This window comes from Pseudonaja textilis, chromosome 6, assembly GCF_049901715.1.
Source record: "Pseudonaja textilis isolate UNSWEBS1 chromosome 6, rPseTex1.2, whole genome shotgun sequence".
In the NCBI taxonomy this organism is placed as follows: Eukaryota; Metazoa; Chordata; class Lepidosauria; order Squamata; family Elapidae; genus Pseudonaja; species Pseudonaja textilis.
In genome coordinates, this window is record NC_141995.1 from 56,127,182 (window position 1) to 56,141,535 (window position 14,354).

General features: G+C 38.4%; 1 protein-coding gene across 3 annotated transcripts in view; it reads right to left on the minus strand.

Moving 5' to 3' along the window:
* Positions 1-1,352: 1,352 nt before the first annotated feature.
* The window catches only part of SLAIN2 (SLAIN family member 2), a 30,992-nt gene continuing 17,990 nt past the window's right edge, over positions 1,353-14,354 (minus strand). For 2 of the 3 annotated variants that reach the window (XM_026699913.2, XM_026699912.2), the window contains 2 exons: positions 5,662-5,950; positions 1,353-4,364 (listed from right to left, as the gene is read on the minus strand). In XM_026699913.2, the coding sequence (XP_026555698.2) occupies positions 4,298-4,364; positions 5,662-5,950 (356 nt within the window). In that variant the 3' untranslated portion in view covers positions 1,353-4,297. Of the gene's footprint in view, positions 4,365-5,661; positions 5,951-9,392; positions 9,471-14,354 lie in introns of all 3 variants that reach the window. The other variant, XM_026699911.2, reaches the window with a different exon arrangement.

Consider the following 14,354-nt stretch of genomic DNA (forward strand, 5'->3'; position numbering starts at 1 on the left):
CGCCCCCGGCCTCCTTTTTGCAGTATAAGAGGCCTTCAGGAACTTCTCTTCTGCGGCCAGCAAGGCTTTCCTGAAGGCTTCTGCAGCCGATAAGAGAGCTCGGGATCGATTCGGAGCTTTGTTATCAGCTCCAGAGGCCTTCAGGAAAGCCTTGCCAGCCTTGCCGGCTGCAGAAGAAATGGGCCGGCAAGGCAGGTGTTGGGGTGTGTGAGACCTGGCTACAACTGTCCAAGGGTAAGTAGTAGGGCCGCTTTACGCCTATCCCCACCCTAGCTTTATTTTTACCTGTCCACTCTGGAGTGGGTGGGACCTTAATTAGGGCTTATATTGGGTTCATGTATAAGAATCAAGCTAGGACTTACTTTCAGGGTAGGTGGTATTTTAGGGGAAACAGGGTATATGCAGGTGGATGTTGCCTGACAATTGAGCTTTATACAAAACCTGGTTCTTCTGATCTCACTGCTGAAGGCAAAGCTACCTTTCCGGATCCTTTGTCCCCTCAGAAATGTATCGCTCTGCCTTTAACTGTCCCTGCCTCGTCCATAATAGATTCTAACAATATTCCCAAGGGACATTATTCAGTAGCTGGTGAAGCAGCACTGATGACATGCAGAGCATCTCTGAATATCCAAAGCCTGCTGAACTACTGTGAACTCGTTTAATTCTGTTTTTTTGAGATATTATCGCAGAACTAGTAAAAGTAACTCCCAGTCTCCTGCAAAGCAAACAAAGCATAGTCAGAGTGACAGAAATTTTGGTACGTGACAGGAAATCTTTCCCTGGATAAATACAGTGGAAGCAGTGGGTTCATACAGCAGACTTATAATGGTGGACACCTTTCCTTTGTACTTAGCATTGCTCCAAAGTAAATTAGTATTAACAAGTAGCCTTTCAAATGTCTCGTGAATGAAGAATTAATAATACATCATATTATGGAGAATTAATACGTTAAAGGGGCCACGCTCTCATTCACCATCTTTCTCCCTCATCAACCCTGCAATCTTTTCTCCTGGGAGTGTGTGGCCTCCAGCTATTACTGAGCCTTAATTCCCCTGATTCTTAGCAAGCAAGATCCAAGTGATAAGATAGGGGAATCCCATCCGGAGAACGTAGGCGAGAGATAAAATTTAACTAAAACAACACAAATAACAAGTTTATCCTTACTTAGTCTCCTGATCCCTCAGCTTGAAATAAATGAATGAATGAATGAATGAAATATTAGACATCCTATGTTTAAAAATGGGATGGTTGCTATTATGTGTATTTGAAAACAGGGCAGGATCTCCCACACAATTTTTCTGAAAACATGCAAGTGAAAAAAGTATTTAATATATTTAGGGATACAACAAATATTTCATTTTATATATATTTTATTTCAAAAAGGAGTCAAAGAAACGTTTTAAGAATACCTATATTCTTCCTTTTTACACTTTTTATTATCAACATTTACAAAAAAACATTCAAACACTGAGAAAAAATTAAATAATTTTAGAAGCAGAACTCCTTTCTTTTCTGCCTACATACATACAACAATTCTGAGCTGTTGACACAACCCCCCCCCACATTCATAAAACCCTTAACAACTATTGTCAAACATAAATTAATTAAATCATAGGCACTAGTTTATCATATTCATGTTTCCACACTTCAATATACCCAAACCTCTAAACACAGAAAGTTGTAGGATGTCATGGCAATCAAATAAACTGACAATGTGAAAGTCTCCTTTAACTATACCTTTTTCAGGAATCTAAATTTGCTAGATGTTTATTGCAATGTGGCAGCAGGGGGACGACACCCTTAAAATTAGATGCATTATCAAATGCAAGGATGAGCTTCATAAAAACAAAAACCTTACCTAAATCAAGGTGATGTAGCTTGGTTAAAAAGGCAACATCTGGATGTTTGAAGAAAATATTCAGTTAAATATTTCTTTTCTAGTAAAAGTAGAAATGAGAATGTTCCCGCTTATAAAGACTGCAATATCTGCTTTGCTAGAGCCCCGTTTTAAAAATTAGGCTAGGTAAAAGTTACCTAAAAAAAAATAGTTAGACATCTCATGTGTTCTGTTCAGCGCTTCAAATATGCTGGACTAACAGTGCAACGCAGCTCTGTTAGCTTCTCTTCCTACAATTATTGGCTACCCTGATTTAAGAAGACACCCTCCGTTCAATTCTTTTTGATCTGACTTGACTGTAATTAGGATGTGTTGATAGTAGCATTCCCAGTTAAAGGAAAATCACTTCCCACACTGTGCTTGTGACTCACAGAGGTGCAAGTAATTCCAACTATGTAAAGTGGCAGGGTGAGACGGGCTCTGCAAAGTCCCCATGATGCCCGTGTCTTGCTTGCAGATGATAATTTGTGTCTGAAAGGTTTATGTTGTGCCTTCAGAACCCAGCATCTAAAGATCCCAGAGTCCCATCCCTTACGCAAGACCACAGAAGGGCCATTCCTTTAAATTAAAAAGAAAAAGAAAGAAAATTTGCCTGAGTGCTGGAACAGATGTCTACTCCTATCCTGCCTTGGTCACATTTCCAATTCAAGTAAAAATTGCATGGCTTTTAATCCACTAATCTAGGAAAGCTACCAAAATGATCCAAAGACTGGAATCCCCAAACCATTTACTCCTTTTGTAAAATTCAAAAGCACAAATTTTAAGAGGCAGGCATGAATGAGGTTTTCAAGCCACAAACAGAATATGTTTCGATGTTCAGTCCTTTTTTTTAAGCTCAGTACTTGAGACAGCAAAATGAAATGTCATTCTAAGAGACTGCCTTTTCTTTCCTTAAAAAGAAAAAAAAAACAATCCTTGCAACTCACTCGCTCTGAATTTCTCTCTGATAAGCAGGCTTACCTTCTGCCTTCCACTCCAACATAAAAAGCAACTGAAAAAGGGCGCTGCAAGAGATAGGGCTTTGGGTATTAACAGCTTTCTACCGCGTGAGGGATACCCTGACAACAAGGACTAGCAAAATAGTGAAAAACTGACAACTGTTAGAGGAACAAACCACTTTTGTAAACATACGTGGCAGAGTTTTCTTTTTTCTTTCTTTCAAACTGTTACCAACAATGCAAAATACAAATATAAGGCAAAGTACATAGTTAAAATATTAACGGGGGGCAATAACCTCAGTGGAAGTATTTACAATTAAACACACCTCTAGGAAGCTGATTTTTTTTAAAAAAAAAAAAGAGGAAGAAGACTCCCTCATACCGTGAAACATCACCCGCATGAATAAAGCATTTGGTATCAGCGGACCAACTGATTTCCTCAGAATCAATCTCTGGGCAAGAGCTGCATAGCTGCCTTTTTTTCCCTTTTATGTTGAACTACAGGCCTGCTCAGATGCACTCCAGGCATCAAGCACGTGGCGATATTTCTTCATCTGTTCTCTTCCTTTCTCTTTCCAGGAAGCTTAAAAAAAAGGACTTGTATGTTTAAAAAAATATCGCTGCAAAAAGGGAAAAAAAGGGGGGGCAGAGGGGGGCGGGAAGGCTATTTTCCTGAGCCAGGAACAGCTAGTTTTGGGACTGTACAACTAAAAACGAGCCCTTTTGGCAATCTTAGTATTGTACAAAACCTGATATGAGACGTCAACATAAAAAGAATGCACACTATGCTTACCAAATCTCAGAGACCTAAGGTTTGTTTGTTTAAAAAAATAATAATAATTGGTACGGACTCTCCTCCCGCTCCCTCTCCCAGGGAGACTCCAGAGACAAGGGTTCTGTGGTGACTCAGTTTCTCCACACATCTTTCCACAGTTGCCTACAACAAGCTCACCTAGCCCAGTAGCATTTTTACAATCCAAGTTTTGCTTTGATCGACGTTAATATTTCTTTTCTGCGTGTTAAAGAAAGCCTTGCTCTTTAAAATCAAGCAATGTATGCTCTTTCAAGAATTAATATTATAATTATTATTTTTTTGCTTTAATATTTTATGTGCTGCTTTTTTCAAAATGGATGTATCTTTGGCATATTAAAAGATATCTGCCCTGGTTGTATCCGTGTTGTAGCCACGTGAGCATCAATAACAATTCTAGGAAGCAGGGAAGCAGAGCTTCAGAAATGATATGTGATTCACATAAAAATGATCTGAGTGATCACCAAGTATCTGATGTTAATGTCATTAAAGTGCTGCTTTATAATCTCTGCCAGCTTGTGCTAATTAAAAGACAGAGAGATCTGGAGAGCTTCAACCCCTCCCCCTCCAAAGTATTTTCCATCTGTCTGCATGTTGATCCATGGTTTAGTCTGGTGAAGAAGTGCATGCTGGGTTACAAACTTCCGCTGCTCAGTAGCAGCCATCCTTCCAGCTCTCGTCTTTCGCGCTGCTATAGGTTTTGGGAGCTGGCAGAGATCTGAAACAGAGAAAATGAGATTCCATCAGGGAGTGTCTCAGCCAGCAGAAGTAGCCTGCAGTACCCCATTCTAACCACTGCGCCACCGCAACCTAGGCAGCACTGCCAAAAAGCACAGAGGCCCCGAAGCTTCCCGCAATGCTGTGCAGACTGTGTGAGGGAAGCAGAACAGAGTGGTTTGTTGCGCAGCCACGTGGCACAAGTGACATGCCACGTTCCCAGTGACAGTTCAACGTGGCGGCTGGAAACATGGCAGCTGCATCTGGAGTCATGCTGCACGGCCTTGGGATGAAGCGATTGTTCTAGTGGTGCGGAAGCTTCTGGAACTCTTGCAAACGTAAATGAGTAGGTGGGGGTCGGACCTGGAAGTGGGTGGGTGGGTGGGGAAATCAGGCCTAAGGTCTGCAGGGACCTGGGGTGTGTGTATGTGTGTGTGTGTGTGTGTATGTGTGTGAAAGTCCTGTAGTCACCTGGCCGGGCGTATGGGGGAATTGCAGTGTCTTTCAGCTGGTTGTAAGGTCAGACAACTGCGAGGGTGATGAAGTGGCTTTTGGGAAGTCCTGTGCTGTAACTTTGAACAGCCATTAAGGACTGGTCATTAAGCAAGGACTACTTGTAGTATACAGTCTAACATTATCACGACACAAAAAATGCCTTTGCAGCGAAGCATCTATGTAGTAATTCCACAAACCACCTCAAAATTAGTAAGACAATGATATAAGAATAAGAGGGAAAAAAAAACTTCAAATGTAGACTTAAGTCAAAATGTACACATAGCAATGATTATCTAAAATTACGGTTATTTCATTCAAAGGCAGCAATAGTGTACAAATGTTTTATTTCTCCCAAAATCTGAATTGTAAGAGTACATATGAGACAGAGGTAACAAACGTGAAGTTAGAATGGATGTTTCAGCCATGAAATCACAAACCGACTCTACCTAACAAAGCACCCAAAAGTAAAAATTGCAGTATCCATAAAACATCCAGATCTTTCAAGTGTACCCATACCACCCCCATGTTATCCCAAAATACTTACCCAAAGGCAGAAAAGTAGATTTAAGTCCCCCCTACTAAATTACACACACAAAATAACATTCCTCTCTATTACCAGCTTCTTAGAAATGCACCACTGAAAATATATTATTTTTGATGCAAAACTGACTCATTTTCAAAATAAACACATAAGAGACGAATCTTTTTAGCTCTGTGAGCTGGTGCCACCCAAGAGATGAAGGTTTCTCCCATCAATGATGTGTTTTTTCCCCCCACGTAAAAAGTGAAACCGGCTCACTCACCTGCGAACGGGCTGTGTGAGTTTGCTGCGAGGCACTGGGATGCCCCCTGTGGAGGGGGCACTAGGTCTTGGCAAGCCACTCCTTAACCCCGTGGTTCCCGCAGGTCTGGTAAGGGTAGCGCTGTTGATAGTGCTGGCTGGACTTGCGGAGGCAGAACTGGGAGCTGCTAAAGGCAGCTGAGTGGCTTCAGGAAGAGAATTAGGTCCATGGGTATTAAATGCTTTTACTGGCTGTCTCAGAGCCAGAGGTGAGGGCGCTGCTGGAGACCGGAACTTACTGGGAGACGGAACTGGAATAGCACCAAAAGAAGACAGTCACATTCAGGGTCAGTAAAATGGCCGCCGCTTAAAATCAGACAGAAACCCAAATAGCAATAGCACTTATAGACTTATATATACCACTTCACAGTGCTTTTACCGCCCTCTCTAAGCGGTTTTACAGAGTCAGCCTCTTGCCCCCAACAATTTGGGTCCTCATTTGACCCACCTCGGAAGGATGGAAGGCTGAGTCAACCTTGAGCCAGTGAGATTTGATCTGCCACATTTTCAGGCAGCCGGCAGTCAGCAGAAGTTGCCTGCAGTACTGCAGTCTAACCACTGCGCCACTGTGGCTCATAAAAGCATCAGTGATGTAGTAGAACAGCACCCAATATGTATTATTTCATAATAGCCAATATTTCTGAACATTTTTGAGAGAAGCAAATTCATCAAGTTGAAACAACAACAGCAATTCAATGAGAAGCAGTTCAAATAAAAACAGCTGCAATGACAAGTAACCGTGTAGCTAATTCATCCTAATTGTTTCAGCAGCTAACTACTTTTCATGGATGATGTGCGTAAGTAGGTCTAGGTTTTGGTAATTCCTTATTGAAAAAGGAAGTTTAAGTGACCCCAAATTTAAATTTATTTAAATTATTACCTATTACATCAGAAAATGAGGGTAATATATATTTCACAAACTAAGAATGTAGTTCTTCCAGCCAGGTGTACAATATACAGCAAAAACAACATTAATATGTTACAATACTTTAAATTGTGTATGCATGCACGAGATTCAAATTAACTTCAATTAAATGAGATTCGTATTCAAACTATGAATTTGCAAGGTAAAGTACATTCAAAGAGTGCATGATGTGTAAATGTGGGACTGCCTCATGGGCCAAGAAAATTCATCGCTCAAAGTATGAACATAGTTCATGATAAACCACCTTTATAGGAAGGTTATGATCTGTAATCATGTAAGCCATGCGGGCTTAACAGTTGAGTTACATGTTACAGATTTTTAGAATATTTTTCTTCTGATCCTTCATGTATTTACATTGTGCAATGATTCTATTAAAATACAAATCTTTCTTTCAAGAATATTTTTAGGGGAATTACCAAGGTGGCATTGTGAAGGCATTTTGAGGAGCACACAATGGGTTAACTGGCAGGGAGCTGGGGGACGGAAAACACATAGACTCGGTTTGACAAAGATCAACATAATGAATTAGAAAAATTGCTAAATAAAAATGGAGGGGTATTTGAGAAGCATTATATATAACTGCAGAACCTGAAAGCTCTTGGAGCTATAAATAAATAAACACAATTCCAGCATAGTACAGGGAAATATTTTTGGAAAAACACAATAGTAAATTCTATGATGAAAATCCCTTTTTTGATATTCTAAGAGCTATTAAATTAAGAAAACACACTAGTTTCTCTTTAAATGCTCTAATATGTCCTATGAGCAAGGCATCCCAAGCTGACTTTATAAAAAAAAGCTTCCATTTGCCTGCAAAACACACTGCCCACAGATGGTGATTTTGCAGTAACAAAAAAGGCCTTTACAACAGAAAGCATAGCGCTCAGAAAAGGATTTCTTTGTCTGAGGTCTAAATCATTTGCAGTCTGATGTAAGTATTAATGGACTGTCATCTTTGTTCCATTCTCAAATAAGTCTTTAGTTCGGAGATGTTTACTTGTAACCACACTTCTATACCACCCACTTTCAACACCAATAAATTCAGCACACAAATGAGATATTATCCCTTATTGGTAATTAGAATTCTAATTAGAATCCTCTCAAGACAGACACTGCTTCCAAAATGAAGCCCTCTAGTAAAGAAATAACAAACTTACAAATCTTGAGCGACACTAACCCAACCAGCAAAAATGTTGTATATGTGTGTGAATATAGGCAGGCAACACATTATATCCAGTCTTCAGCAAGCAATGGGCTAATTTTCCTGAATGCAAAATTGTTAACTTCTTGCATGAAAATACAGCTGGAACTGTACAGTATACCGAGGAAATCAAAGTGGTCTTCTATTATATGGTGCAAAATCAAAGATATTAATTATGAAATACTGTAAATTGTTGATCTCTGTAATAGATGACTAGATGCATGTCTAGAAAAGCACAGATACCTAGTTTACGTGTGTGGCAGAAGAACCTTAAGCCAAAAGATTAATGATGTTTATTTTCCCCCCCCCACAAACCCCAGATAACGGTTTACATTTTAAATCGATGCCCAAAGTCATTTATAAACTATCGAAAGAAACTGAAGCCCAATCTAAGTAAGACTTCTAAAACAACCACATTTGATGTGATACAGTTTTGATGTTTTAGGTAGCTGGGTTTGTTGCAATAATCCTGACACTGATTTTGTATGTGTGAAGCAGAAGTCCCCAATAAAGTTATCCAGTATAGATTATTGTTATAACTGCATGATTTCTGCTGCTCACCATCTACCAGGTTTCTAAAGCTTTTAGTGAACATTATTACTGTGAGATCTGCATAAGCACTGGAACAATCTCCACTGCTTAAAATTTCTGAAGTCAATCAACGTTTGGTATCCTAAACTTTCCATTAACGTAGACAATATTTTTTTTAAAAAAAAAATGCCAAGGCTTTTTCTAAAATACTGTGATTACGTTTACCTTTCTCAAAGACTCCATATATTATTATCCTGATAATATTAAGTTCCATAGCTATTCTTGTCTTTTAGCAGAAAAGTACAATACTACTTTGAATAGCTGTCCAAGAAGACTTTTTTAAAAGCACAATGTAAGAAAGCCAAAATTAATTAGTCTTGATGAAAATAAATGAGTTTTAAAAAGTATCTTTCTCTCACCAACCATGAATTTCAGAGATATCAAACTTGAATAATATTGATACAGTGTTGCTTAATGCAACACAATAAGTCGTCTTTGAACAAAAAAACAAAACAAAACACTCAAAAAACAAAAAGCTGTTAATTTCTGAGAAGATACCCAGGCTGTAAGAAGCTATATCGTGTTGCCTTTAGGCAACCTGGGAAGATGACTAAATGGCCCAAGGAAGCAATGATAGATTCTGTCTAGAAAGGATGACAATCAAACAGCCTGAGAATTCCACCCAAGGATCCCTTAGGAGTTGACTTAAGGCGAAGAAAACCAAATTCAGTTAGTATAACTCTTGGGAGTTGTCTTAGGAAGTTCATTTGTACAATCTCCTCAACAAGAGTTAATCCTTTTCTGACAGCTCTGGCTGGGCTGAACCGTGTACCAAGCTTCAGATAGTCACCACCTGCTGACAGCTTGTGCCCCAAATGTACACAGTTCAAAATACGGTGAGGTTCTCACAGAGGAGCAAGTGTTAACACTGAAGATCAATATTTCCTGGTGAATACATCAACCACAACGTTGAACACATAAAGAAGCAACTTCTTGACTTTAGCTGGAGCGCTGTAAGAGCCTGTGAGCTAATTACCTCCTTTGGCAGCTGGAGTATGAAGGGCTTGTTTGGTTTTGAAGGCAACACGGTGCGAATTTTTCTGCTTTTGCAGAGCTGTTGAAACAAAGACGTGTTATCTCTGTCTACACAAAGGTGATAAGAACTTTGAACTGCATTGAGGCGTCACTTAAGATTCTAAGATTGTAATCTTCATCTTAAACATTAGACAACAAATGAACAAAAAATGGCAAATAGCTTTCAAAAGCTGTTATGGCTCCAGTAATAGTAGCAGCAGTAGCAGCGAAGTGTTTTATTTTAAAGACGTGATGCTCAACTCAGCAAGAACTGTCAGAAAAGGTGTAGAATAAAATGCATTATGTGTTTTAGCAGGCAAAGAATTTTTTGCAGGCCAAAATAATATTAATAATAAATATCTGCACACCTAGAAGTGAAAACAAACCGCCAGCCAATCATGCAAAGCCGTATCAGTGCAAGGTTAAACTTAAAGAAGGCAATTGTCCTATTTAACTCCAAAGGTTTATAAAGATTCACATAAGTTAACTCTTAGGAACAGTTTCTTTTTCCCAAAGTCGCTTTTTCAGGAAGCAACTGGACTTTTTTTTTTTTTTTTGAAGATGTTTCCAAGAAGTTTCTTCAGCTCTGACTGGATAGTGTCTGACTAGATAGTGTGTAATGGAAGGATTTATATTCTTTGCAGAATCCTTCCACTCTCCACCATCCAGCCAGAGTTGAAGAAGCTTCTTGAATGAGAAGAGAAATGTCTTCAAAAGGAAAAAAAGAATAGAATAGAATAGAATAGAATAGAATAGAATAGAATAGAATAGAATAGAATTCTTTATCGGCCAATTGTGATTGGACACACAAGGAGTTTGTCTTGGTGAAAATGCTCTCAGTGTACATAAAAGAAAAGAGACATTCGTCAAGAATCTTAAGGTGCAACACTTAATGACAGTCACAAGGTACAATAAGCAATCAAATCATGCTAGGAAACAGAAAGTCCAGCTGCTTCCTGCAAAAGCACCTTTGGGACAACCATGACTTGGACGACTAAGAATCTCCATAGACTTTTCCCCAAAGGTATGTGCATTTTAAAGAATATTTATTTCTGAAACAAAACTGCTAACTTTCCTATTTCAAACCGGGCATGTCTTCATTCCAGATAGGGTTACTCAACTATTACAGTGATAGTTATTTAACAATCCACTCCTATTAGACAGAAAAGGCAAACACAGACAGATTTAATCCCTGGGGTAAAGAACCTCTGCAGTCAACCCGGAAGAGAGGGAAGGAAAATACAGGATGTCAAATATTAAAGCTGATAGGTGAAAATCAACATAAACTAGTGTGTCCACTACAAGTCATCCCCAGAAACAGGATTCTGTATCATAACATGGAATATTCTTTAGCATCTTCTGCCTTGCTTTCGTGTGCAAAAGCCCTTTTCTAACCGGACGACCACTCTTAACATACTCTAGATCAGACGGACATAATGGAACACATTTGGAGAGTAATTTTAAAAGTCAGCTGCTTGACAAGCATTTTGGAGAATAGGGAGACGGATTATTTTTTTTATTGATTTATCTGTGCTTCATGCGCGTGCAGCCACTAAGAAGGCACTTTCTGCCAAAGGCCAGGGGAAGCCTGAAACTGCTCCTATTTGCATTTATGGATCTTTTTCACAGATAAGAGCCGTTCACACATAATACCCCTGCTTGTTTCCTTTTACTCCATATGCAAAACCAAGGAAAAATTAGCAGCAGAAGCAGCAGCAACAATGGAAACAGGATGAGGGAAGAGTTAATGAGAGAAGAAAGCTAGAAGAAGACAAGGATAAGGAAGAGGCATTTGGAGAAGAAGAAATAAAAAGGGAAAATCCTGATTGATGTTTATTTAATATAGCCTGTATTGTCATTTTTTATACTATGGGCACACTGGCATGCATTAAAAATTGATATTACACAAAGGGGCAAATTAAGTAGGCAAAACAGCCTCGGCCAAGCAATAGCTAAACTTCAAGCTCTTCAAAGGCCATAAAATTCAGAGTTATCTGCATCCCTGCAATTCACTTTTCTTCTATTCTTTTGAGCAACAATTCCCTTCCCTAAGTTCAAATAATTACGAGTCTTCCTGTTAGGAAATATGCTATATAATTATCTATCTTTAGTTTAATTGGCACTTATCTAATTTTAAATTAGTTTAAGGAGATTTAGTAAATGGCTCGGTTATTCCCTGTCCTCAATAATAGGTGTTTTAATTTTTAATCATCCAAATAAATGGTACTGTATTAAAAATATATCTTTAAAATTATTCACTGAAATAATGTTATATCCTCTGCTCACCTCTAAAAAAGAGATTTTTTTCCCCGTGGCCTCCCATTTCAAAAAATATAAAATGGCACACACATTGACACACACAATATTCAGCTAAGAGGGAAAAGTATTTCGTAAAGTATTTCAGCTAGATTTAAGAGATCCTAATGCTAGTGAAATTTTAACTCATCATTTTTCTAGATGAATTGGGGTTTGATTCTGACTCTAATTTAATTATAGTTTATGCTTGGTTTTCAGATCAACCCTCTTCTTAATTATTTTTTTTAATTCCTAGGTTGACTTTGAAATATCATTGCATTTAAACTCATATTATCCTACCACTGATAGGGGTTTTGTTTCTTTTGCTTTTCCAGATTCTTTCTTTCAGTGGCTGCATGATTCTTTATTTGTCTGCCTTTCCTCTAATAATTCACCTCTGTGTATAATAACAACTGGGAAGAAATCTGCCTAATAAAAGATCATATTTAGGTGGTTAAAAATTGAGATTGAAGTAACTTCTTTCCTATGCCACTTGAAGATAAGTCTTATCCGTTTTTTTTGCTTTTAACAACTCTGCAATCTCTTGCATTGGGGTGCAGTTAAGGCAACCGATTGGATGCTGAGTGTTTACCGGCCGGATGCCCTTCCTAACGCCTATTTAGAGCTCACAGCAGATATTTTCTCTTTGCGCCCAGAGAGGGAAATGTGACCTAGGATCAAACTCAGGGCATCCTGATTGAGCTCCATCTCTAGGCCACCATGCCACTCTCTTACTCATTTATTCAAAGACATAGCCTGAAAATGTCAGCTGATATCAAATAACTTATACCGAAAATATGAGGGGAAAGTCCACTTGGAAAAATTTCTCCCAATTATCATCTCTATCTATCCCCGAAAACATATTCCCAAGAGATCTCTCATTATGCACAACTCCTTTTCTCCACCAGTTCTTTTCTGCGGTAACCAAATACTGCTTTGGTTCGCTAATGAATGAAGTTTCTCATGAATCAAAAATATGTATTTATTGATGAACAAAGTGCTGGTGATGGAGAGAGAATCTTCGGAAGCTGGGAGCCCATGACCAAGTATAGTTTTTATGGACAAGATTTGTATAAAATATAGTGGGTATTAATGTGCAAATCAAAAGTTGTCCAGGAAACCGAAATGAGTAAGCACTGATCTTTTGGGGGGGGTGGGGTGGGGGGGAATTCTAGAGAACAACTGGAAACAAGTTTTTTTCTGTTTTTCTGAAGATGAAAATGTTACGTAAATTTCTGCCAAAGCCAGTGTGGGTTAAGTATTGACTCGTTGCTTTTGTTTATGCAAATAAATTAATGGCAGTCCATTGAGGAAAGAGTTTGAATTATGTTCAAATTCTAGCTTTTGCACTGAATACCAAATGGACAATGAGTACCGGGATAAAAGTTTCACATCAAAATGCACTGAGTACTAAATGTGATGAGTTTCAAAGCTGATGAGTTTATTGTAAGTAGTATTGAGACTATGCTAACTCAGGAATGTCAGCAAAATTTTCAGGGTATGTTGCAGAAAAGTGAGGGCAGGATTAAGCCAATACTGAGCAAAGAACTAATTATAAGGATGTGAAAAACTAACCGGATTTGCTTGACAAATCATGACTGAAATAAACTACAGCTTACTGTTACCCACTAAAAGAGAGCTGTCAGCTCTGGACTTAGTATAAAAAGAAACACACTTTTCAACATAGGTATCAACATCTGTAAATGTTCTGACATTTATATATGCATATTAATGATATATACTGACATTTATATCAGTTTGGACACACTATGTATATTTCCAATGTATTTTTCAATACTAATATAGTAGGCCTGCAGTTTCTGAAAGCTTACTTGTGGAATGAAAAAGGTAATAGTTTTAAACAGAAATCAAAGTAACCTTGTCAAGTTAAGCCCGTGCAGAACAGCAGTTTGAAGTGCAAAGGCCACTGTAAAGTGATCAGAGTTTTTTAAAAGCAAATCCAAAGAAAACATGGGAAGGTAAACCGCGAACACCGAAAAGTATGTAATAGCAAGATTTCTATATATCAAACTTAATATCAAACTTATTAATACAGTAGGGGCAAACCACAATGTTAAGCACATACTGTCCAATATCATTAAATGCACCTTTGTTTAGTTGGAGATTTGGCAATTGGGATGACAGAGAAATGTGTTCTTCCAAATTAAGAGCTCTCAGGTCATATAAACCTTCAAGAAAACATGTTAGCAGTGACTAGGCAAGATATTAATACCCTTTCTCCCTATAAGTGCTCTGGACTTGATTCTGAATGAACAGCTATTACTCAACAGTTAAGCAACAATATATGCTATGTTAAGCTTCATGTTTTCTACCAAGTGTAATTTAATCCTGAGCTTCCTAACGCCATGCCTGATAGGTTTCCGTGTTTCTTCCAAATCTGAAACACACGGTTCTACAACACGTATACAGTATGTATTTTATATCCATGTACTAGAGCTGTGTCTGTATTATTCGCCTGTCCCTTCTAGACACACAAGGCAATTAATAATATTCTCTGAAAAGTCAAAACTCTTATTTTTATAATATATCCTCCCATAGCCCTACAGCGATTCCTTAGCAAAATGGATGCAAAGCAAATCAACATGCTCAAACAATGGCTATGTAATTA